This window comes from Bombina bombina, chromosome 2 (genome assembly GCF_027579735.1).
Source record: "Bombina bombina isolate aBomBom1 chromosome 2, aBomBom1.pri, whole genome shotgun sequence".
In the NCBI taxonomy this organism is placed as follows: domain Eukaryota; kingdom Metazoa; phylum Chordata; class Amphibia; order Anura; family Bombinatoridae; genus Bombina; species Bombina bombina.
The window spans coordinates 1,243,182,203-1,243,208,017 of NC_069500.1; the positions used below are offsets into that span (position 1 = coordinate 1,243,182,203).

Genomic DNA, 25,815 nt, shown 5'->3' on the forward strand with positions numbered 1-25,815 from the left:
AATATATCTGTTGGTGTGAATCTAAAGGATTCCCATGGAACAAGATAAAAATTCCTAAGATTCTATCCTTTCTACAAGAAGGTTTGGAGAAAGGATTATCTGCAAGTTCTCTGAAGGGACAGATCTCTGCTTTATCTGTTTTACTTCACAAAAGACTGGCAGCTGTGCCAGATGTTCAAGCATTTGTTCAGGCTCTGGTTAGGATCAAGCCTGTTTACAGACCTTTGACTCCTCCATGGAGTCTAAATCTAGTTCTTTCAGTTCTTCAAGGGGTTCCGTTTGAACCCTTACATTCCGTAGATATTAAGTTATTATCTTGGAAAGTTTTGTTTTTGGTTGCAATTTCTTCTGCTAGAAGAGTTTCAGAGTTATCTGCTCTGCAGTGTTCTCCGCCCTATCTGGTGTTCCATGCAGATAAGGTGGTTTTGCGTACTAAGCCTGGTTTTCTTCCGAAAGTTGTTTCCAACAAAAATATTAACCAGGAGATAGTTGTACCTTCTTTGTGTCCGAATCCAGTTTCAAAGAAGGAACGTTTGTTACACAATTTGGACGTAGTCCTTGCTGTAAAATTCTATTTAGAGGCTACTAAAGATTTCAGACAAACATCTTCCTTGTTTGTTGTTTATTCTGGTAAAAGGAGAGGTCAAAAAGCGACTAGGGCTGTGGCTTCCACATGGGCCTTCAAGAACGAGGCTTCTGTTGACCAGATATGTAAGGCAGCGACTTGGTCTTCACTGCACACTTTTGCCAAATTTTACAAATTTGATACTTTTGCTTCTTCGGAGGCTATTTTTGGGAGAAAGGTTTTGCAAGCCGTGGTGCCTTCCATTAGGTGACCTGATTTGCTCCCTCCCTTCATCCGTGTCCTAAAGCTTTGGTATTGGTTCCCACAAGTAAGGATGACGACGTGGACCGGACACACCAATGTTGGAGAAAACAGAATTTATGCTTACCTGATAAATTACTTTCTCCAACGGTGTGTCCGGTCCACGGCCCGCCCTGGTTTTTTAATCAGGTCTGATGAATTATTTTCTCTAACTACAGTCACCACGGTATCATATGGTTTCTTCTATATATATTTCCTCCTGTCCGTCGGTCGAATGACTGGGGTGGGCGGAGCCTAGGAGGGATCATGTGACCAGCTTTGCTGGGACTCTTTGCCATTTCCTGTTGGGGAAGAGAATATCCCACAAGTAAGGATGACGCCGTGGACCGGACACACCGTTGGAGAAAGTAATTTATCAGGTAAGCATAAATTCTGTTTTTATTTCATATTCACAAGGCAAGTCCAGATAGTTCATCTCACTATGATGGAGTTATGGATTTAAAAATATATATTTTAAAAAGTTCTTCTTTCATGGTTTAAATAGAGCATAATTTTTCAGATAAAATTTACTTATATTATCCTATCATTCATATCATTAGCAATGCACTACTGGGAGCTTGCTGAACTAATCAAGTGAGCCAATGACAAGAGGCATATATGTGTAACCAGCAATTAGCAGCTAGCTCCCAATAGAGCAGTGCGGCACCTGAGCACACCAAGGTATGCTTTTCAACAAATGATACTAAGAGAATGAATCAAATAATATAATAGAAGAAAATTGGAAAGGTGTTTAAAATGATATGGTCTGTCTGAATCATGAATGTTTAATTTTGACTTTACTATATCTTTAATCAGTTACAAGCCTGTGATTGTTTGGCAAACTAATTTCCCCTTTATTCTCATTTGCCTTTACAAAGGTATTGATCTCTGTATCTGTGCTGTGCTTCCTAAATGCAAAAAGCTATAGGAGAAATAAATGTTATCAATCTTCACCTAATTATTTTACATTTAGAGCTACTTGGTCCCTATTATTCTTCTTTACCATCAAACACGTTACGGAGACACTTCTCTCTGCCTATTTGAAAAAGCATTCTAGGCTCGTCACTATAGCAATTTGCAAGTTTCATTGTTGTAAGTACAGTTCCCGGAGTGTTTTTAAATAACTTTTAACTTGAAGAATAAGCCAAATATCTTCCTCAATAATGATTTGTTGGTATGTTTTAGATTGAGATCATTGCTGTACCATTACAGGGATTATGCAGTAAAGTGTTTTTTTTTTTTTTGGTAATTATATAGATTCATTAACATACTCAAATGGAATTTATATTTATTTTTCTTTAAAGATAAACTTTTTTTTAACAAACTTTAGATATTGATAAATTGGTATGTAAGACATCTACAGCCTATTTTATGTATGCATGTATACGTAAATACAGTTTATATATATATATATATATATGCTCATATATGTAAAAAAATTATATATAGGGAAATCTGTAAAGCGCACATCACCTCTCTTCACTGACTTGCATATGATCAGACTTGAATGAATAAGGGTGCGTGTTTAGCATATCATGATTGCTACTAATCTACTACTTAACATTCACCATTAGTATCCTTTCCTTCCACTACTGATGCTAAACAATCCTAATTTATGTATGGACCTTTTTTTTGGTGCCCCACATGTCTAATCATTTCCTGAAATGTTATGTCATACTATAATAGCTTTCTCAGTCTCCAGACCCCACAAGAGGCAGCGATAAAGAGATCAATAACATAGCAAACGATGAATCTATCAGACCAACTTGACATGAGGTCATGTCTGCAACGCTCTATAAGGAACAAGGATTGTTATGTTACTTTTTAAATAAAAGCACCTTCTTGTTGTCATGATCTACAAGCTACAGTTAAAGGGACATAATACTCATATGCTAAATCACTTGAAACTGATGCAGTATAACTGTAAAAAGCTGACAGGAAAATATCACCTGAGCATCTCTATGTAAAAAAGGAAGATATTTTACCTCACAATTTCCTCAGCTCAGCAGAGTAAGTTCTGTGTAAAAAGTTATACTCGGCTGCTCCCAGCTGCAGGTAAAAAAATAAAAAAAAATGAAGAAATGAACAGCAGCCAATCAGCATCAGCAGTGCTGAGGTCATGAACTCTTACTGTGATCTCATGAGATTTGACTTAACTCTCATGAGATTTCATAGTAAGCTTCCTTACCTGATTGGTGAAATAATATGAGAGTGCACAATGCTAGTCCCTTCAGATGTCCCAGGACAAACGCACTAAAATGCTGCTTAGAAATCCTTTACAATGGGAGGTGGCTACTGAGGAACTTTTGAGGTAAAATATCTTTCTTTTTTACATAGAGATGTTCAAGTGATATTTTCTAATCAGCTTTTTACAGCTATGCTGCATCACTTTCAAGTGTTTAAACATTTGGGTATTATGGCCCTTTAAGACATTTAACAGTGTTCTCTTCCTAATTAAATAAAGCTTTGCATTTTTCCAATATTAATCATCCAGATGATCTTTACATGGCTCCATAGATCCAAATATGTATAATGCTAATGAGAAACACAAGGGTCAGAAGAGACCATCTTTCAACAATGGAAGCTTTCCATCATAACATAAATTATTAATAGACTTTGTTCCTTGTCAATTACCTGTATGCTAGCAGGTTATGTTAGAAACACTTCTGACAGAAAAAATGAGATTACAACACAGAAAATGTATTATGTGGCAAGCTAATTATTTTATAAAATAAACGGTCAAACTAGTTTACATATTTATAGTATTTATTGTAATACTACTTTAGATATGTATAATATGTTATCTATTTATAATATGGAAATACAAATTAGTATTCTGACTCCGTTTGTTTCCATTTTATTTTAACAAAATATTTTTTTAAAGCTTTTATCTCATACATCCATGGAAATGCATGCAGATCGATCCTTCAAGTAGCTTATAGAAATGTGTGCACAATAACATTTTGCACATTGTCTATAAAACGGAAGCTAATTAGTTTAACAGAAGTGGCATAAGATTATTTGTGACAAACACATTAGTTCAAACAACCTAAAAGGGGTGCTCCTAAAGGTTTGTGAAACATTAAAGCCTCTCCTAGGTGTAATGCTCAAAATGCCCTTTATAGCATTTTGTTTTTTAAAATATGAAACAAGTCAAACACATAAATACTTAATAAAATAATATAAATGATTTAAATATGGATATTTATGGCCAGATTACAAGTGGATCTGTATTTAACGCTCCCAATTGCGCACTAAGGGCTAGATTACAAGTGGCGCTAAGATTTTCATTTTTACGCTTTTTGGGTTGCGTTCTTATTGTAAGTTCCAAAAACACTTATTTTGCTCTAGTGTTAACCCGAATAGCGTGAAAAAACAAACTTTTTTGAAAGTAAAAGTTTCTGCATGTGCGATAACCAGATAAAGGCCAAAGATCTAATATCGCAATTGTGTTAATGTATTCCATCATAGAAGTCAACGGAGCAAAAAAAAAGTGGGGGGAAAAATACTCTACTCACGTGCAACCCCTGACATGAAAATATAAATATTTCACATTCCAATGTTTTTCACATAGCAGAACATGTTCTGTTTATTTATAAATACATATTTCTACATTAATCTGATGGTATTTTGATACAATATATATATATATATATATATATATATATATACAGAGAGAAGTGCACTCACAGGAACGAACAACTGGCTCAATACCATTGTTAGCCTTTTCTATGGCGATTTACCACCTGGGTGCAACTTTTTAGCCCAGTAATGTTTTTCACAGAGTGGAACTTTCCTGTAGTATATCAGTCTCATCCCGCCTATATATATATATATATATATATATATATATATATATATATATATATATATATATATATATATATATATATATATATATAATATATATATATATATATATATATATATATATATATAGTCGTATGCAAAAGTTTAGGCACCCCTGACAATTTCCATGATTTTCATTTATAAATAATTGGGTGTTTGGATCAGCAATTTGATTTTGATCTATCAAATAACTGAAGGACACAGTAATATTCCAATAGTGAAATTAGGTTTATTGGATTAACAGAAAATGTGCAATATGCAACAAAACAAAATTAGACAGGTGCCTAAATTTGGGCACCCTAACAGAAATATTGCATCAATATTTAGTAGAGCCTCCTTTAGCAGAAATAACAGCCTCTAGACGCTTCCTATAGCCTGTAATGAGTGTCTGGATTCTGGATGAAGGTATTTTGGACTATTCCTCCTTGTAAAACATCTCCAGTTCAGTTTGGTTTGATGGTTGCTGAACATGGACAGCCTGCTTCAAATCACCTCACAGATTTTCAATGATATTCAGGTCTGGAGACTGGGAAGGCTATTCCAGAACATTGTACTTGTTCCTCCTCATAAATGCCAGAGTAGATTTTGAGCAGTGTTTTGGGTCGCTGTCTTGTTGAAATAGCCAGCCCCGGCATAACTTCAACTTTGTGACTGATACCTCAACATTATTCTCAAGTATCTGCTGATATTGAGTGGAATCCATGCGACCCTCAACTTTAACAAGATTCCCAGTACCGGCGCTGGCCACACAGCCCCACAGCATGATGGAACATCCAACAAATGTTACTGTGGGTAGCAAATGTTTGTCTTGGAACACTGTGTTCTTTTGCCGTCATCCATAACGCCCCTTGTTATGACCAAATAACTTAATCTTTGTTTCATCAGTCCATAGCACCTTCTTCCAAAATGAAGCTGGCTTGTCCAAATGTACGTTTGTGGCGTGTGTGCAGAAAAGTCTTCTTCCGCATCACTCTCCCTCCATTCTCCTTGTGCAAAGTGTGCTGATGTTGTAGGTCTTTGGAAGTGGTCTGTGGGATGTTTTTGACTGTTCTCACCATCCTTTGCCTCTCCGATATTTTACTTGGCCTGCCACTTCTGACCTTAACAAGAACTGTGCCTGTGGTCTTCCATTGTCTCACTATTTTTCTCACAGTGCACACTGACAGCTTAAATCTCTGCAATAGCTTTTTGTAGCCTTCCCCTAAAACATAATGTTGAACAATATTTGTTTTCAGGTCATTTGAGAGTTGTTTTGAGGCCCCCATGTTGTCACTCTTCAGAGGAGAGTCAAAGAGAACAACAACTTGCAATTGGCCACCTTAAATACATTTTCTTATGATTGGATGCACATCTCTATGAAGTTCAGCTTAATGGGCTCACCAAACCACTTGTGTGTTCCAATTAAACAGTGCTAGGTAGTTACAGGTATTCAAATCAACAAAATGACATGGGTGCCCACATTTATGCACCTGTCTAATTTCATTTTGATGCATATTGCACATTTTCTGTTGATCCAATAAACCTCATTTCACTACTGAAATGTTACTGTGTCCTTCAGTTATTTGAGAGATCAAAATGAAATTGCTGATCCAAACACCCAATTATTTATAAATGAAAATAATGGAAACTTTTGCATACGACTGTGTGCGTGTGTGTATATGTGTGTATATATATATATATATATATATATATATATATACACAGTATATATATATAGGAATATCTATTTAAAAATACATAGAATATATTCTGCTATGGGCAGGAGATTGGAATGTTAACAATTTTACAGTAAATACATAGTATAACACTTTAATAAATATGAATATTGCATAAATATGATTTTACATGCTTTCATCTACTTGACTGAAAAGGGCTCCAATGCACACATACATATTTAGACATGTGTATGTATCTATCTATATTTTAAAGCTCTTTTGCTTTTTAAGCCCATATAACTTTTTTGTGCAATATTTTTTTAAAATATTTTTTAGTAGATTGTGTTGTTATGAGTGTAACTCTACTTTTAATGTATTTTTGATGTGTTTTGTACAACTTTTTTGTTTTTGCGAAACAGTTAACCAAAGCTGTGGTAATCATTTGAGCGTAAATCACTATTGCGCTCACACATTCACATTTATTTTCAACTTGTAATACGAACACTTAACCTGATGCGTGCAAACACCTGCGATAAACCCCTTTTCGCTTGCGCGTAACTGAATGTGCGAGTGTCAGGGTGATTGATCTCGCCACCTCTGAGGTGACAAAGAGGCAAAAGAAGTAGTTTCTGCTTCTTGAATATGTGGCAGCAAGTTTGCTTATGCGAACCTGCTCCACATAGCTGAAAACACGGAAAGTGCAGCTTAATAAGTTTAGTCCTAAATGTCCTTTATTTCATGCTATTGGTTAATCATGTGATCTAGGAGGCCCAAAGACTTTTGGTTATAATTGCCCTGGGACCCAAGCAACTAACATCATGAACCGCAGTTCTCCACATATCTAAAGGAACTTGGTAATAAGTTGCATATTGTGTGTGTATTCTTTTCATGTCCCATTTTCTTTTTAAAGAATTGTAACTTTGCAACTGTATGTTATTTTAAATGTCTTTATAATTTCGCACTGTGTAACCTGTATTGATATTTTTGTTATTAAACATAGAAAATCTCATTGTGTCTTTGGGCTCTAATATCTGAATTCACACTCTGTTAAGACACAAGGTTAAAGGCACGTTACCTAATTGTTAAATTGTTTGAGTTTTTGGGGGTTCCAAAACGCCCCTTTTATTTTAGCGTTTTGGTGGTGTCAGAAAATGTTAATTAGAGCAGCGTGGACAGGATTTGGGGGTTAATGTGGTGTCCCTTTTAAGGTCCTTTTGTAGAGTTACAAGGTTAAGGAAACCAGACCTGTGTACTGTTAACCCCTTCATGACCATACCTCTCTATTGTGACGTTGAAAAGGTTTGATTCGTCACAGTTTCGGTCCAGATGACCTTACAACATGGTTAAGGTCATCCGGACTGAAACGTTGTGCTGATATCAAGTGGATATTGAATTAATAACACTTGGGATCATGGTAAGGTTTATTGAGTTGGGATGAATATTCAGGGGATAAGGGATTAATTGTGCCAGAGAGTCCATGCAGTATAATATTAAAGGGACTTATCCATATGCTAAATCCCTTGAAAGTGATGCAGCATAGTTATAAAAAGCTGACAAGAGAATATCACCTGAACATCTCTGTGTAAGAATGGAAGATATTTTACTTCATAATTTCTTCATCTCACAAACGTAAGTGTTCTATAAAATGCTCTGTGGACAGTTATCCTTCAGCTACTATCAGCTATATGTTAAAAATAAAAAAACAGCCAATCAACGTTATCAGTGCTGAAGTCACACTTTGCTTTATTGTGATCTCTTGAGATTTTACTGAAATCCATGGGATTTCATAGTAAACTTCCTTAAACTGAGATGGAAAATAACATGACTGTGCCTGCACATGCCAGATACATGCTCCCTCGTAAGTCCCAGTACTAGCATCCTGATTGATTGCTTAAAGGAGTAGTAAAGTCAAAATAAAATTTTCATGATTCAGACAGAGCATGCAATTTTAAGCAACTTTCTAATTTACTAGAATTATCAATTTTTCTTTGTTCTCTTAAAAAAAAAAAAAGCAGGAATGTAAGCATAGGAGTCAGACCAATTTTGGTTCAGACCCTGGGTAGCGCTTTCTGATTGTTGTCTAAATGTAGCCACCAATCAGCAAGCGCTACCCAGGTGCTGAACCATAAATGGGCCGGCTCCTAAGATTACATTAAAATAAAGATACCAAGAGAACGAAGAAAAATTGATAATAGGAGTAAATTAGAAAGTTGGTTCAAATTGCATGATCTATCTGAATCATGAAAGTTTAATTTTGACTAGACTATCTCTTTAAATTCCCTTTACAATGGGATATGGCTACTGAGGAATTTTTTTTGTAAAATATTTTCCTTTTTTACATAGAGATGTTCAGGTGATATTTTCTAGTCAGCTTTTTACAGATATGCTGCATCACTTTCAAGTGCTTCAACATTTGGGTATCATGTCCCTTTAACAGAAGATGGATATTCATAGGCCCAAGTGTTAATTGTGGTGGGAATCAGTGAGGGTTTAGCGCAGTGGGAAGTTTGTCAGGTATAATGTTCATAGCAGGAGAAGGGAGGACTATGCACTTTATTGTAATGTGAGGATCACAATTAATAATGCTGCAGGTGATACCTATGTATTACTGTCACCAGTGCATGATTATTTAGGAGCAACTGTTACTAAATGACAGCAGACATCAGGCTGTCAGTGTTGTGTGATATGACTGGACAATACTATAAACATCTGCAGTTGCATTTTTTCTTCACAGCAGCTCAGTTTTTTTGTCTGCGATTATGGGTCCAGCCCATAGCTGATTAATTAGTCAAATGCATCCATACCCATATTCACAAATTCTTATTATGACAGATACAGCTCAGCCTTTAACCCTTTCAAAATCAATAAATTGAGTACCATTAAGTTCAGCAAAATCACTATATTTTTGTTTCCTGAAAAAATTGTGATTTTAAAAAACAATTTGAAAATAACTTTTTAATTAGCTGCTTCTATTTGGCTAGATGCATAGATGTATTAAAGTCCATAACTAATGCAATTATTGTGCAGCAGCCCAAAGTTACTCTTCATTTTCAAAACCATTCATGAACTATCATTCTGTCATCAGTTCACTCATGTTTTTCATTTGTCATTTTCTGAAGGTTTTGGATGAGTGTGAATAGAAATTAATATCCACATATTAAGTTGCTGAGACAATTAGCAAATTCTTCAATGTATATTGTCCATTGCAATTATCTGCCTACTGTTATTTTTAGTCTGATATATTTGTAAGATTGGACAGATTTTGGATGAGATACATGTAATTAGAATATTTTTAGCCTAATATAGAGGTATTGGAATGCATTGCTAAAACGATCGAGAACTTCATGCCAAGAATAGCGTATTATTCCTTTTATTCACCGCATGAGATGACAGTCTTACTCAGTACAGAGAGATTCTTCATTATTTTATCAGGCTAATATTTTTGATGTATGTAATTACTGTTTGGTTGCTGCCTTCTTTTACTTCACCTCCACTTTGGTCCTCTGTATTTAATTTTCTTTCACTTTTGCGACCACATGATGCCCCAGTAAAAAACAAAAAACAAACAAAACTACAGCACCCAAGGAATCCCTATACAAGACACCTCCAACTAAACTTCTACCTGTTACACCGATGTCCTTTTCCCAAAGACAAGAGTGAGTTTAATCTTACAAGGCGCTCTATATACTGTATCCAGACCTGCCCTTTGGGTAGGGTGATAGTGGAGCTCGCTCTAGACCCTGCGCTTGGGGGCCCCCAGAAGGAGTTAGGGTATGAGAAGGTGCAATGTACATCTTGTATTTTTTTAATAAGATGTTTTATGGTATCCGTAGGTGTATTATATACTGTTTTTCTTAATTTAAGACACACTGAGTGTTGGGACACAGGGAATAAGGGGGCTGGGCTAAGGGGCCCCTCAAATTTTGTTTTTCCCAGGACCCCACAAATGCTAAGAGTGGCCCTTACTGTATCTCTCATGCCATGTACAGGAAGTGCAATAAAATAAATCATAATTACATATTACATAATTAGTACACAATTATTATATCTTTTACATATTTTCTTGTACTCCTGTATATGCTGCAGAATCTGTCGGCGAATTGCAAATAAAGATAATAATAATAATAATTTGTCTCTGTCTACAATTCTGTTTACAAGTGTTTCTCAGTTAGCCTTGAGGTGATATGATTGCTCTGAGTCTCCTTGCAGTGCCCACCATAGTTTACTGAGGCACAGGTTTCTAGACAGGTTCCCAGTGGACCTTTATTGATTGCAACAAAAATTCAATTAACATTCTTAGACATCTGTGTCATAGAAACTTCCGTAGGGGAACAACATTATTACCCTTGGAGAATCGATTTCTTATATTCTAGCACAGTTAATTATGTGGGTCAAACAGGAATTTACATTTAACTTAGAAATACCACATGTGGTAAACATCTCTAGCCAAATGATAGGTTAGGTTAATAACCTGCATGTTATTAGGACATGAATGCATGCATGTGTTTGTGTGTGTAAAGGGAATGTATAAATTACACTTATTTGGCTTAGATAGCTGATTGTTCAATAACACATTGGAGACATTTAGAGTTAAAGGACCACTCAGTGCAGTATAATTGAAGTAAATTGGAGTGAAGTGTCTTAAAACTGCTGCTCTTTCTTAATCATAAAAGTGTATTTTGACTTGAGTGTCCCTTTAAAGTTATATTAGAGCTGTAGGACACAAGTTGCAATTCCTATATGCTAGTATGGGAAAGGAGTTGTTTTCACTCACAAATAACAGATTTATTACAAGCTTATCTGCCACAGCTCTCTATAAAGCTGAAAGCATTAAACGATCACTATAATTACTAATAATATTAATAGCAATACAGTTTTGTTCTGATAATTACTTATAAAACAGTAGCATTTCCTTAATGTTATTCATTTTATTTAGATATTAGTAATATCTTAGAGGTGATGTTATACTGTTTAACCTATCATTTATCTTCAGTCATGATCTGAAATAGCTCTGGTTCTGAAGGCATTTAAACTGCCCATCTGTTAAAGCATCTTATCTGGGTGTTAGAAGCGTACCTGTTTTTAACACTCACTTTCTTCACTTGTTATGTGACCCCTCTTCAGCTTTCATTAATACTAAGCTCAGTACAGAATTCAGACTTCTTTATTTAATGTATTAAACATGTTTATAATATATATAGCCACATAAATATTTTAAATATCTATGGCTTCTTGAAATGCAATTAAAATCTGGTGACTTCCTCATCTGTCCTTGCTTAGCTGAGGAAGAGACCCCTAGTTTGTGCCTGTGCATAGCATATGAGAGTTGCATCCCCAGAGCAGCCTTGCCTGGCACTACAATGTTTATGAGTACAATGATGCAGGCCCTGAATTTCAATGAAGAAACCAGCTTTCCAATTAGACCGCATGTGGAGATTTATTACACCCAAGTTATACACATTTACAATTCAGTGCAGCATATTTTATATGTTCCCTTGCTGAAAAATATACAATTACATTTTACAGCGGCTTATTCCTATTATATGCATATAACGGCGGCAGCACCTCAGCGAATAGAAGCCAAACATCCAACTCCTTCATTCCCAGTTGAACGTACCAAGCTAACGTCGGGCTATATAAACTGGTTGTTTTCTATCTCTGGGAGCCTTAATAACAGTGGTCGAAATGTCGGAATAAATTGTTTTGTTTGTTTATGTTTTCTGGAGCATTTCACATTTTTTTATGATGTATGAGAACCCTTTAATTAAAAAATATAAATAACTGGGAAAAACTAAGCATTTGAATCTAACATCTTCAATTTTTTTCCACAGAGACTTTGCTTATGTTGCAAGAGACAAAGATACAAGGATTTTGAAATGTCACGTATTCCGATGTGACACTCCAGCAAAGGCAATTGCTACCAGTCTTCACGAAATCTGTTCTAAGGTAAGATATAATCTAATGAGCTCATGCTGCCATGCTAAAAATTTACACTTCTCCCTTATGGGCACAAATGCTCTGTTAATATGCCTGCTGTAAAAATACCTTCCATTATGGAGGGCTCACATAATAGTTATACAGCCGTTTAAGTTTGTATCAGTTTTAGATATTAAAATGTTATCTGTTTTATATCATTATAAAAACATGAAAGTCAAAATGAAAGCTTCATGATTCAGATAGAGTATTAAAAAAAATAGTTAGTTTGCCAATTTATATCTTATTAAATGTATCTCTTTTTCTTGGACATTTTGGTTGAAGCGTAGTTCCCTTCCATTAGGGCCTACTGAAGTAGGTTGAGGAACTTGAATGTGTCTTCAGCACTAAGTGGCAGCAATGTGTGCAGCTGGGTTATGCAAGTTATATAATTCATGTACAGTCTGCAGATTTTGAATGTACATTTATTTCCACACAGATTATGGCAGAAAGAAAAAATGCCAAGGCCTCGGCTTGCAGTTCATTACAGGAGCGACCCAATGCCAGCTTGGAAGTTCCATTGCAAGGTAAGCAAATCAGTAAACAATATTAGGAAAATATAACTTATTTTATAGCAGGAGTCCATTTTGCTCATCAATATGACTGACAATTGCAACACAGTGCTATATTCAGAAAATGTTGCAATTTATGTAATGGGGCAAAAAGAAAAATCAGGGAACTAACTGGTCATCTCTATCAAGTAAAATCAGTGGGGTATATTCTAATGCTAAAGATTATCTAGATTCATAAGGTAAATCAAATGTAGGTAATGCCTTTGAAATATTTTTAACAAGATTATAATATATAACCCTTTGTTTGGTCATTTCAAGTGATATCTGTGTATTCAAACCCAATGGTATGGGATCCAAGGCAAGTAGAAATCAACTGTGTACATTTGCAGAAAGTGATTAAGAGTTCTTTAGTCACAAATTACGCAGGCCTCATAGCAAGTTATACCTTCATCTCGGTGCAACATTCTTTTTTTAGAAACAAGGAAGTCCTTTAACTCAGCCATGTCCCTCTAAAATTAATGTGACTGCAGGCAAAATAGCAGGAAAGCACATAGCAATACACAATGCAGGTTCTAAGGCCCTGATGATCAAAACATCATCAAACCCACAAAAAAATAGCTTTTTTGCCTCGCCAATCTCGCAATCCGTGGGTCTGGCGATATATTCCAAAAAAGTTGGCTGAACCTCTCTGTTCTGATGAGTGGCAATGTGCCTCGCATAGGAAATAATAGGGGTTGCAGCTTCAGCAAAAGTCTGCCCACATGGGGAGGGGGCCTGTATTCAAAGCATGTTTACACAACAAATGCTGCTAAAACAAATAATGGTTTCGGCGTTGTAACACTTCATATTATGCATATGCAAATTAAGTTTCACTGTAAATTCACTAGATTTCTCACAATGGAAATTCTCACCACTTAAAAGCTGGCAAGACTGATATGGCTGACAGGGTGCTTCCAAGATGGAGGAAAGTGCTTTGAATATTAGACACTCACAACGATGTTTCCCCATTAAAATACAAGTTCCAATGAAACGCCCATCAAACTTCCAAGGAACGCCTATATATTCCTTATGTCTGCAATCTCCTTTGTTAATAAAAAGAAAAACACGTACTATTAAACCTATAGGAGCTGTGGGAATGTGGGTATATTATACATGCATATGCAATGTTTTATTTATATGTATTTTATTGTATAATGCTATAATAAGGATTAAAATATTGTTGAGTTTTTAAAAATCGTGTTTTTTGTTTTTTGTCTTTTTTTAGGATGCAGGTTTTGTGTTCATGACTTTAATATATTATAATATTATAATACAGTAGCCGGAATTTCTAGTTTTATCTCCTTATTTTCGATATAGGTTTTCACTGAATAATATTGCGAACACACTGTAGTAAACTTGTTAATTATATTGAACATGTTTGTTACAGTGCGGTTGCAATATTATAATAGTGCTACCACACTGTAACAAACATTTTCTATATTATTAACACTTATATCACAATGTGGTCGCAATATTATAAGTATAACACGTTCAGAACAGCGAGAAGTTATATCGGAAATAAAACTAGAAAGTTGTGGCTACTAAATCTTCTTTTAAAAAAAAAATGCTAAAAATACGCTAAAAGCAAAAAACACAATTTCTTTTATAAGATACGACGAGTCCACGGATTCATCCTTTACTTGTGGGATATTATCCTTCTGCTAACAGGAAGTGGCAAAGAGCACCACAGCAGAGCTGTCTATATAGCTCCTCCCTTGACTCCACCCCCCAGTCATTCTCTTTGCCTACTCTAAGTACTAGGAAGGGTAAAGTGAAAGAGGTGATAAAATGTTAGTTTTTATTTTCTTCAAGCAAGAGTTTTTTATTTTAAATGGTACCGGTGTGTACTATTTTCCCTCAGGCAGCAGATGGATGAAGACTTCTGCCTGGAGGCTGATGATCTTAGCATTTGTCACTAAGATCCAGAGCAGTTCCCACAGAATGGCTGAGGAGTACTTAAGAAACTTCAGTGTGAGGAACGTTTTTCATGCTATAAGCAGTGAGGTATGTTCAGTCATTTTTTTCTGGAGAGACTGTGGTATTTCAGAATTGGCTGACAGTATCCCCATGAGGGAAAGGGTAAGCAGTAATCCTAAAAGATATAGAGGGGTATTACTAAGCTTGCATATATGGGCTAAGAAAAAATGGTTGACACCGAGTTTGAATGTTTGTGGGCAAACGTTTATTTAACTGGGAGTGCTGATAACGTTTTTAGGAAGGAACGTTTTTTATGCTTAAATGAGAGGGTACACTTGGATTCTTTTTGGGTTTAGGAACCCACATGGCTAGTTTGAGACCACTCTGGTGCGGATCATTTGGGCTGAGAGACATCGAGTGAGATGGGCGGGGCCTATTTTCACGCCTCAGTTGCATTTGACAAGCAAGCAGCAAGCTCCAACTCCGGTGGGCCCTTGTGAGAGTATTCGGCCAAATCGAAGCTTTAACCCTGTTTTACAGACCCCTGAGGGCAGTTAGGCGCCACAGCAGGGCTGTGGCGAGGTGCAGGGGGTGTTTTTTCCTGATTTAAACTTTTATTAATTATCCGTTTTTTCCAGTAAGGGTTGTGTTCCTTTCCTTGTAGGGCAAACTTAGCTGCATAGTTTGAATGCTTATATCATAAAATTGAAACGATTTTATTGTTTTAAAGCAGTTTTGCAAAACGTGTATGCTTTTTTTCTCTTAAAGGCGCAGTACCGTTTTTTAAGATTGTTATTTTTTCACTAAATAAAGTGTTTTCAAGCCTGTTTGTGGTCATTACTAGCCTGTTTAACATGTCTGACATTGAGGAAAGCCAATGTTCAATGTGTTTAGAAGCCATTGTGGAACCCCCACTTAAAATGTGTCCCTCATGCACTGAAAGGGCAATAAATTGCAAAGAACATATTTTAGCTGATAAAAGTATGTCGCAGGATGATTCTCAGTCAGAAGAGAATCAGGTTATGCCATCTAATTCTCCCCAAGTGTCACAACCATTACCGTCCGCACAAGCAACGCCAAGTACTAGTGCGTCTAATTCTTTCACCCTGCAAGATATGGCCGCAGTTATGTCTACTACCCTCACTGAGGTTTTATCTAAACTGCCTGGGTTACAGGGGAAGCGCAGTAGGTCCGGTGTGAGAGTAAATGCTGAGCCCTCTGACGCTTTATTAGCCATCTCCAATGTACCATCTCCGATGTACCCTCACAATGTTCTGAGTTGGGGGTGAGGGAATTGCTGTCTGAGGGAGAGCTTTCTGATTCAGGAAAGATGTTCCCTCAAACAGACTCAGATATGACGGCTTTTAAATTTAAGCTAGAACACCTCCGTTTGTTGCTCAGGGAGGTTTAAGCGACTCTGGATGATTGTGACCCTATTGTAATTCCATATCAGACAACATTCGGGATTCGTGGCAGACGGTCCCTAAGGTGGAGGGAGCTATTTCTACCCTGGCTAAGCGTACAACTATAACTATTGAGGACAGTTGTGCTTTCAAAGATCCTATGGATAAAAAATTAGAGGGTCTTCTAAAGAAAATATTTATTTATCAGGATTTTCTTCTGCAACCTATAGCGTGCATTGTTCCTGTAACTACTGCAGCTGCTTGTTGGTTCGAGGCTCTAGAGGAGGCTCTTAAGGTTGAGACCCCATTAGATGATATTCTGGATAGAATTAGGGCTCTCAAGCTAGCTAATTCTTTCATTACAGATTCCGCTTTTCAACTGGCTAAATTAGCAGCAAAGAATTTAGGTTTTGCCATTTTAGCGCGTAGAGCGTTATGGCTTAAGTCCTGGTCTGCTGACGTGTCATCAAAATCTAAGCTTTTAGCCATTCCTTTCAAGGGAAAGACCCTATTCGGGCCTGAACTGAAAGAGATCATTTCAGACATCACTGGAGGAAAAGGCCATGCCCTTCCTCAGGATAAGACAAATAAGATGAGGACCAAACAAAATAATTTTTGTTCTTTTCGAAACTTCAAAAGTGGTCCCTCTACCTCCTCCCCTACTGCAAAGCAGGAGGGGAATTTTGCTCAATCCAAGTCAGTCTGGAGACCTAACCAGACTTGGAATAAGGGTAAACAGGCCAAAAAGCCCGCTGCTGTCACCAAGACAGCATGAAAGGGCAGTCCCCGATCCGGGACCGGATCTAGTAGGGGGCAGACTTTCTCTCTTTGCTCAGGCTTGGACAAGAGACGTTCAGGACTCCTGGCTTTAGAAATCGTGACCCAGGGGTATCTTCTAGACATCAAAGACTCTCCTCCAAGGGGGAGATTTCATCTTTCTCGATTGTCTGTAAACAAGACAAAAAGAGAGACTATTTTACCAATGATCCAGGAGGGTCAATATATGACCACCGTGGATTTAAAGGATGCGTATCTTCACATTCCTATCCACAAAGATCATCACCAGTTCCTCAGGTTCGCCTTCCTGGACAAGCATTACCAGTTTGTGGCTCTTCCCTTCGGGTTGGCCACAGCTCCCAGAAATTTCACAAAAGTGCTAGGGTCCCTTCTGGCGGTTCTAAGGCCACGGGGCATAGCCGTGGCGCCTTATCTGGACGATATCTTAATTCAGGCATCAACTTACCAACTAGCCAAATCTCACACGGACATCTTGTTGGCTTTTCTAAGATCTCACGGGTGGAAGGTGAACGTAAAAAAGAGTTCACTTATCCCCCTCACAAGAGTTCCATTCCTGGGAACTCTGATAGATTCAGTAAACATGAAAATTTTTCTGACGGAGGTCAGGAAATCAAGGATTTTAACCACCTGCCGAGCTCTTCATTCCATTCCTCGGCTGTCAGTGGCTCAGTGTATGGAGGTAATTGGACTAATGGTAGCGGCAATGGAAATAGTTCTGTTTGCTCGCTTGCATCTCAGACCACTGCAACTATGCATGCTCAAGCAGTGGAATGGGGATTATGCAAATTTATCTCCTCAGATAAATCTGGATCAAGAGACCAGAGACTCTCTTCTTTGGTGGTTGTCTAAGGATCATCTGTCCCAGGGAATGTGTTTCCGCAGGCCAGCATGGGTCATAGTGATGACGGACGCCAGCCTATTGGGCTAGGGTGCGGTCTGGAATTCCATGAAAGCACAGGGTGTGTGGACTCAGGAGGAGGCTCTCCTCCCGATAAATATTCTAGAACTGAGAGCGATATTCAACGCGCTTCAGGCGTGGCCTCAGCTGGCTTCGGCCAGATTCATAAGATTCCAGTCGGACAATATTACGACTGTAGCATATATCAATCATCAGGGGGGAACAAAGAGTTCACTAGCGATGATAGAGGTTTCCAAAATAATTCGATGGGCAGAGACTCACTCTTGCCATCTATCAGCAATCTAGATCCCAGGAGTGGAAAACTGGGAAGCGGATTTTCTAAGTCGTCAGACTTTTCATCCGGGGGAGTGGGAACTCCATCCGGAGGTGTTTGCACAATTGATTCTTCAATGGGGCACACAAGAATTGGATCTGATGGCATCTCGTCAGAATGACAAACTTCCTTGTTACGGGTCCAGATCACGGGATCCTCAAGCAGTACTGATAGATGGTCTAGCAGTACCTTGGTCGTTCAACCTGGCTTATGTGTTTCCACCATTTCCTCTCCTTCCTCGTCTGATTGCCTGAATCAAACAGGAGAGAGCTTCAGTGATTTTGATAGCACCTGCGTGGCCACGCAGGACTTGGTATGCAGACCTGGTGGACATGTCATCTCTACCACCGTGGACACTGCCACTGAGACAGGACCTTCTCATTCAAGGTCCGTTCCAGCATCCAAATCTAGTTTCTCTGCGGCTGACTGCCTGGAGATTGAACGCTTGATTTTATCCAAGCGGGGATTCTCTGAGTCTGTCATAGATACCTTGATTCAGGCTTGAAAGCCTGTCACTAGGAAAATTTATCATAAGATATGGCGTAAATATCTTTATTGGTGCGATTCCAAAGGCTACTCATAGAGTAAGATCAGGATTCCTAGGATTTTGTCCTTTCTCCAAGAAGGATTGGAGAAGGGGCTATCAGCTAGTTCCCTAAAGGGACAGATATCTGCTTTATCAATTTTACTGCACAAGCGTCTGGCAGATGTTCCAGACGTTCAGTCGTTTTGTCAGGCTTTAGTTAGAATCAAGCCTGTGTTTAAACCTGTTGCTCCGCCATGGAGTTTAAATTTAGTTCTTAAAGTTCTTCAAGGGGTTCCGTTTGAACCTATGCATTCCATAGATATTAAGCTTCTATCTTGGAAAGTTCTGTTTTTAGTTGCTATCTCTTTGGCACGAAGAGTTTCTGAACTATCTGCATTGCAATGCGACTCGCCTTATCTTGTTTTCCATTCTGATAAGGTGGTTTTGCTTACCAAACCTGTATTCCTTCCTAAGGTTGTTACTAATAAGAATATTAATCAGGAAATTGTTGTTCCTTCCTTGTGTCCTAATCCTTCCTCTAAGAAGGAGCGTCTGTTGCACAACTTGGACGTGGTTCGTGCTTTGAAGTTTTACTTGCAATCGACCAAAGATTTCCGTCAAACATCTTCTCTGTTTGTTGTCTATTCTGGAAAACGTAGAGGTCAAAAAGCTACGGCTACCTCTCTTTCTTTTTGGCTGAAAAGCATCATCCATTTGGCATACGAGACTGCTGGACAGCAGCCTCCTGAAAGAATTACAGCTCACTGTACTAGAGCGGTGGCTTCCACATGGGCTTTTAAAAATGATGCTTCTGTTGAACAGATTTGTAAGGCTGCGACTTGGTCTTCACTTCATACCTTTTCCAAATTTTCCAAATTTTATACTTTTGCTTCTTCGGAGGCTATTTTTGGGAGAAAAGTTCTTCAAGCAGTGGTGCCTTCTGTTTAGGCATTTGTCTTGTCCCTCCCGTTCATCCGTGTCCTGTAGCTTTGGTATTGTATCCCACAAGTAAAGGATGAACTGTGGACTCGTCGTATCTTATAGAAGAAAATTATATTTATGCTTACCTGATAAATTGATTTCTTCTATGATACGACGAGTCCACGGCCCGCCCTGTCAATTTAAGACAGATTATATTATTTTTTTTTTATTTAAAACTTCAGTCACCTCTGCACCTTTTAGTTTCTCCTTTTCTCCAACATAGGTGTGTCCGGTCCACGGCGTCATCCTTACTTGTGGGATATTCTCCTCCCCAACAGGAAATGGCAAAGAGCCCAGCAAAGCTGGTCACATGATCCCTCCTAGGCTCCGCCTACCCCAGTCATTCTCTTTGCCGTTGTACAGGCAACATCTCCACGGAGATGGCTTAGAGTTTTTTAGTGTTTAACTGTAGTTTTTATTATTCAATCAAGAGTTTGTTATTTTAAAATAGTGCTGGTATGTACTATTTACTCAGAAACAGAAAAGAGATGAAGATTTCTGTTTGTATGAGGAAAATGATTTTAGCACCGTAACTAAAATCCATGGCTGTTCCACACAGGACTGTTGAGAGCAATTAACTTCAGTTGGGGGAACAGTGTGCAGTCTCTTACTGCTTGAGGTATGACACATTCTAACAAGACGATGTAATGCTGGAAGCTGTCATTTTCCCTATGGGATCCGGTAAGCCATGTTTATTAAGATAGTAAATAAGGGCTTCACAAGGGCTTATTAAGACTGTAGACTTTTTCTGGGCTAAATCGATTCATTATTAACACATATTTAGCCTTGAGGAATCATTTATTCTGGGTATTTTGATATGATTATATCGGCAGGCACTGTTTTTGACACCTTATTCTTTAGGGGCTTTCCCTAATCATAGTCAGAGCCTCATTTTCGCGCCGGTATGGCGCACTTGTTTTTGAGGACAGCATGGCATGCAGCTGCATGTGTGTGGAGCTCTGATACATAGAAAAGTCTTTCTGAAGGCATCATTTGGTATCGTATTCCCCTTTGGGCGTGGTTGGGTCTCAGCAAAGCAGATTCCAGGGACTGTAAAGGGGTTAAATATAAAAACGGCTCCGGTTCCGTTATTTTAAGGGTTAAAGCTTCCAAATTTGGTGTGCAATACTTTTAAGGCTTTAAGACACTGTGGTGAAATTTTGGTGAATTTTGAACAATTCCTTCATACTTTTTCGCAATTGCAGTAATAAAGTGTGTTTAGTTTAAAATTTAAAGTGACAGTAACGGTTTTATTTTAAAACGTTTTTTGTGCTTTGTTATCAAGTTTATGCCTGTTTAACATGTCTGAACTACCAGATAGATTGTGTTCTGACTGTGGGGAAACCAAGGTTCCTTCTCATTTAACTATATGTATTTTATGTCATAAAAAAATTTAGTAAAAATGATGCCCAAGATGATTCCTCAAGTGAGGGGAGTAAGCATGGTACTGCATCATCCCCTCCTTCGTCTACACCAGTCTTGCCCATACAGGAGGCCCCTAGTACATCTAGTGCGCCAATACTCCTTACTATGCAACATTTAACGGCTGTAATGGATAATTCTATCAAAAACATTTTAGCCAATATGCCCACTTATCAGTGAAAGCGCGACTGCTCTGTTTTAGAAAATTCTGTAGAGCATGAGAACGCTGATGATATGGTTTCTGAAGGGCCCCTACACCAGTCTGAGGGGGCCAGGGAGGTTTTGTCTGAGGGAGAAATTTCAGATTCAGGAAACATTTCTCAACAAGCTGAACCTGATGTGATTACTTTTAAATTTAAGTTGGAACATCTCCGCGCTCTGCTTAAGGAGGTGTTATCCAATTTGGATGATTGTGATTATCTGGTCATTCCAGAACCACTATGTAAAATGGAAAAGTTCTTAGAGGCCCCGGGGCCCCCCGAAGCTTTTCCTATATCCAAGCGGGTGGCGTACATTGTTAGTAAAGAATGGGACAGGCCCGGTATACCTTTAGTACCTCCCCCCATATTTATAAAATTGTTTTCCTATAGTCGACCCCAGAAAGGACTGATGGCAGACAGTCCCCAAGGTCGAGGGGGCGGTTTCTACTCTACACAAGCGCGCCACTATACCCATAGAAGATAGTTGTGCTTTCCAAGATCCTATGGATAAAAAATTAGAAGGTCTGCTAAAGATGTTTGTTCAGCAAGGTTCCCTTCTACAACCAATTGCATGCATTGTCCCTGTCACTGCAGCCGCGTGTTTCTAGTTTGATGAGCTAGGAAAGGCGATTATTAGTAATTCTTCTTCTTATGAGGAGATTATGGACAGAATTCGTGCTCTTAAATTGGCTAATTCTTTCACCCTAGACGCCACCTTGCAATTGGCTAGGTTAGCGGCGAAAAAATTCTGGGTTTGCTATTGTGGCGCAGAGCGCTTTGGTTAAAATCTTGGGCAGCGGATGCGTCTTCCAAGAACAAATTGCTTGACATTCCTTTCAAGGGGAAAACACTCTTTGGCCCTGACTTGAAAGAGATTATCTCTGATATCACTGGGGGCAAGGGCCACGCCCTTCCTCAGGATAGGTCTTTTCAAGACCAAAAATAAACCTAAGTTTCGTCCCTTTCGCAGAAACGGATCAGCCCCAAGGGCTACGTCCTCTAAGCAGGAAGGTAATACTTCTCAAGCCAATCCAGCCTGGAGTCCTATGCAAGGCTGGAACAAAGGAAAGCAGGCCAGGAAACCTGCCACTGCTACCAAGACAGCATGAAATGCGGGCCCCCGATCCGGGACCGGATCTGGTGGGGGGCAGACTCTCTCTCTTCGCTCAGGCTGGGGCAAGAGATGTTCTGGATCCTTGGGCGCTAGAAATAGTCTCCCAAGGTTATTCTCTGGAGTTCAAGGGGCTTCCTCCAAGGGGGAGGTTCCACAGGTCTCAGTTGTCTTCAGACCACATAAGAAGACAGGCATTCTTACATTGGGTAGAAGACCTGCTAAAAATGGGAGTGATTCATCCTGTTCCATTAGGAGAACAAGGGATGGGGTTCTACTCCAATCTGTTCATAGTTCCCAAAAAAGAGGGAACGTTCAGACCAATCTTAGATCTCAAGATCTTGAACAAGTTTCTCAAGGTTCCATCGTTCAAGATGGAAACCATTCGAACACTTCTTCCTTCCATCCAGGAAGGTCAATTCATGACCAAGGTGGATTTCAAGGATGCGTATCTACATATTCCTATCCACAAGGAACATCATCGGTTCCTAAGGTTTGAATTCCTGGACAAGCATTTCCAGTTCGTGGCGTTTTCTTTCGGATTAGCCACTGCTCCTAGGATTTTCTCATAGGTACTAGGGTCCCTTCTGGCGGTGCTAAGACCAAGGGGCATTGCTGTAGTACCTTACTTGGACGACATTCTGATTCGAGCGTCGTCCCTTCCTCAAGTAAAGGCTCACACGGACATTGTCCTGGCCTTTCTCAGATCTCACGGATGGAAAGTGAACGTGGAAAAGAGTTCTCTATCTCCGTCAACGAGGGTTCCCTTCTTGGGAACTATAATAGACTCCTTAGAAATGAGGATTTTTCTGACAGAAGCCAGAAAAACAAAACTTCTAGACTCTTGTCGGATACTTCATTCCGTTCCTCTTCCTTCCATAGCGCAGTGCATGGAAGTGATAGGTTTGATGGTAGCGGCAATGGACATAGTTCCTTTCTTCTGTTATGTGTGATCAGTCCACGGGTCATCATTACTTCTGGGATATAACTCCTCCCCAACAGGAAATGCAAGAGGATTCACCCAGCAGAGCTGATATAGCTCCTCCCCTCTACGTCAGTCCCAGTCATTCTCTTGCACCCAACGACTAGATAGGATGTGTGAGAGGACTATGGTGATTATACTTAGTTTTTATGACTTCAATCAAAAGTTTGTTATTTTATAATAGCACCGGAGCGTGTTATTACTTCTCTGGCAGACTTTGAGGAAGAATCTACCAGAGTTTTTGCTATGATTTTAACCGGAGTAGTTAAGATCATATTGCTGTTCTCGGCCATCTGAGGGAGGTAAAAGCTTCAGATCAGGGGACAGGGGCAGATGAATCTGCATTGAGGTATGTAGCAGTTTTTATTATCTGAATGGAATTGATGAGAAAATCCTGCTATACCGTTATAATGACATGTATGTATACACTTCAGTATTCTGGGAATGGTACTTCACCGGAACTACTTTGTTAAAGGTCATTAATCTTTTTAATAAGTATTATATCATGTTAAACGTTTTTGCTGGAATGTAGAATCGTTTACACTGCTGAGGTACTGAGTAAATAAATGTTTGGGCTTTATTTTCCACTTGGCAGTAGTTTGTTTTGAATTGTGACAGTTTCGTTTCTCTTCACTGCTGTGTGTGAGAGGGAGGGGCCGTTTTTGGCGCTCTTTGCTACGCATCAACAATTTCCAGTCAGCTATTATTTTTCCTGCATGATCCGGTTCATCTCTGACAGATCTCAGGGGTCTTCAAACTTCTTGAAGGGAGGTACATTCTCTCAGCAGAGCTGTGAGAATTTTTTATATTGACTGTGGATAAAGACGTTACTCAGTAATTTTTATGTCAAATTTAGTTATGTTATCTTACTAATGGGAACAAAACCTTTGCTAAAAGTTGTGTTGTTTTAAAGTTGATGCTATAACTGTTCTCAGTATATTATCTCAACTGTCATTTAATCTTTAATCGTTTAAGTACCTCTTTGAGGCACAGTACGTTTTTGCTAAAAAAGACTATAACCAGGTTGCAAGTTATTGCTAGTGTGTTAAACATGTCTGACTCAGAGGATATCTGTGTCATTTGTTCCAATGCCAAGGTGGAGCCCAATAGAAATTTATGTACTAACTGTATTGATGCTACTTTAAATAAAAGTCAATCTGTACAATGTGAACAAATTTCACCAATCTGCGAGGGGAGAGTTATGCCGACTAACTCGCCTCACGCGGCAGTACCTGCATCTCCCGCCCGGGAGGTGCGTGATATTATGGCGCCTAGTACATCTGGGCGGCCATTACAGATAACATTACAAGATATGGCTACTGTTATGACTGAAGTTTTGTCTAAATTACCTGAGCTAAGAGGCAAGCGTGATCACTCTGGGGTGAGAACAGAGTGCGCTGACAATACTAGGGCCATGTCTGATACTGCGTCACAGCTTGCAGAGCATGAGGACGGAGAGCTTCATTCTGTGGGTGACGGTTCTGATCCAAACAGATTGGATTCAGATATTTCAAATTTTAAATTTAAATTGGAGAACCTCCGTGTATTACTAGGGGAGGTCTTAGCAGCTCTCAATGATTGTAACACCGTTGCAATACCAGAGAAACTATGTAGGTTGGATAAATACTTTGCGGTACCGGCGAGTACTGACGTTTTTCCTATACCTAAGAGATTAACTGAAATTGTTACTAAGGAGTGGGATAGACCCGGTGTGCCGTTCTCACCCCCTCCAATATTTAGAAAAATGTTTCCAATAGACGACACCACTCGGGACTTATGGCAAACGGTCCCTAAGGTGGAGGGAGCAGTTTCTACTCTAGCTAAGCGTACCACTATCCCGGTGGAGGATAGCTGTGCATTTTCAGATCCAATGGATAAAAAATTGGAGGGTTACCTTAAGAAAATGTTTGTTCAACAAGGTTTTATTTTGCAACCCCTTGCATGTATCGCGCCGATTACGGCTGCGGCAGCATTTTGGATTGAGTCTCTGGAAGAGAACCTTAGTTCATATACGCTAGACGACATTATGGACAGGCTTAGAGTCCTTAAACTAGCTAATTCATTCATTTCGGAGGCCGTAGTACATTTAACCAAACTTACGGCTAAGAACTCAGGATTCGCCATACAGGCACGTAGGGCACTGTGGCTAAAATCCTGGTCAGCTGATGTTACTTCTAAGTCCAAATTACTTAATATACCTTTCAAGGGGCAGTCCTTATTTGGGCCCGGTTTGAAAGAAATTATCGCTGACATTACAGGAGGTAAGGGCCACGCCCTACCTCAAGACAAAGCCAAAGCTAAGGCTAGACAGGCTAATTTTCGTCCCTTTCGGAATTTCAAAACAGGAGCA

At 38.8% G+C, this 25,815-nt stretch overlaps 1 protein-coding gene across 9 annotated transcripts in view; it reads left to right on the forward strand.

Annotated features, from left to right (window-relative positions):
* Positions 1-25,815, forward strand: part of APBB2 (amyloid beta precursor protein binding family B member 2) — a 919,850-nt gene that overhangs the window by 844,596 nt on the left and 49,439 nt on the right. For all 9 annotated transcript variants that reach the window (XM_053704021.1, XM_053704024.1, XM_053704022.1 and 6 more), the window contains 2 exons: positions 12,201-12,315; positions 12,782-12,869. In XM_053704021.1, the coding sequence (XP_053559996.1) occupies positions 12,201-12,315; positions 12,782-12,869 (203 nt within the window). The remainder of the gene's footprint in view (positions 1-12,200; positions 12,316-12,781; positions 12,870-25,815) is intronic.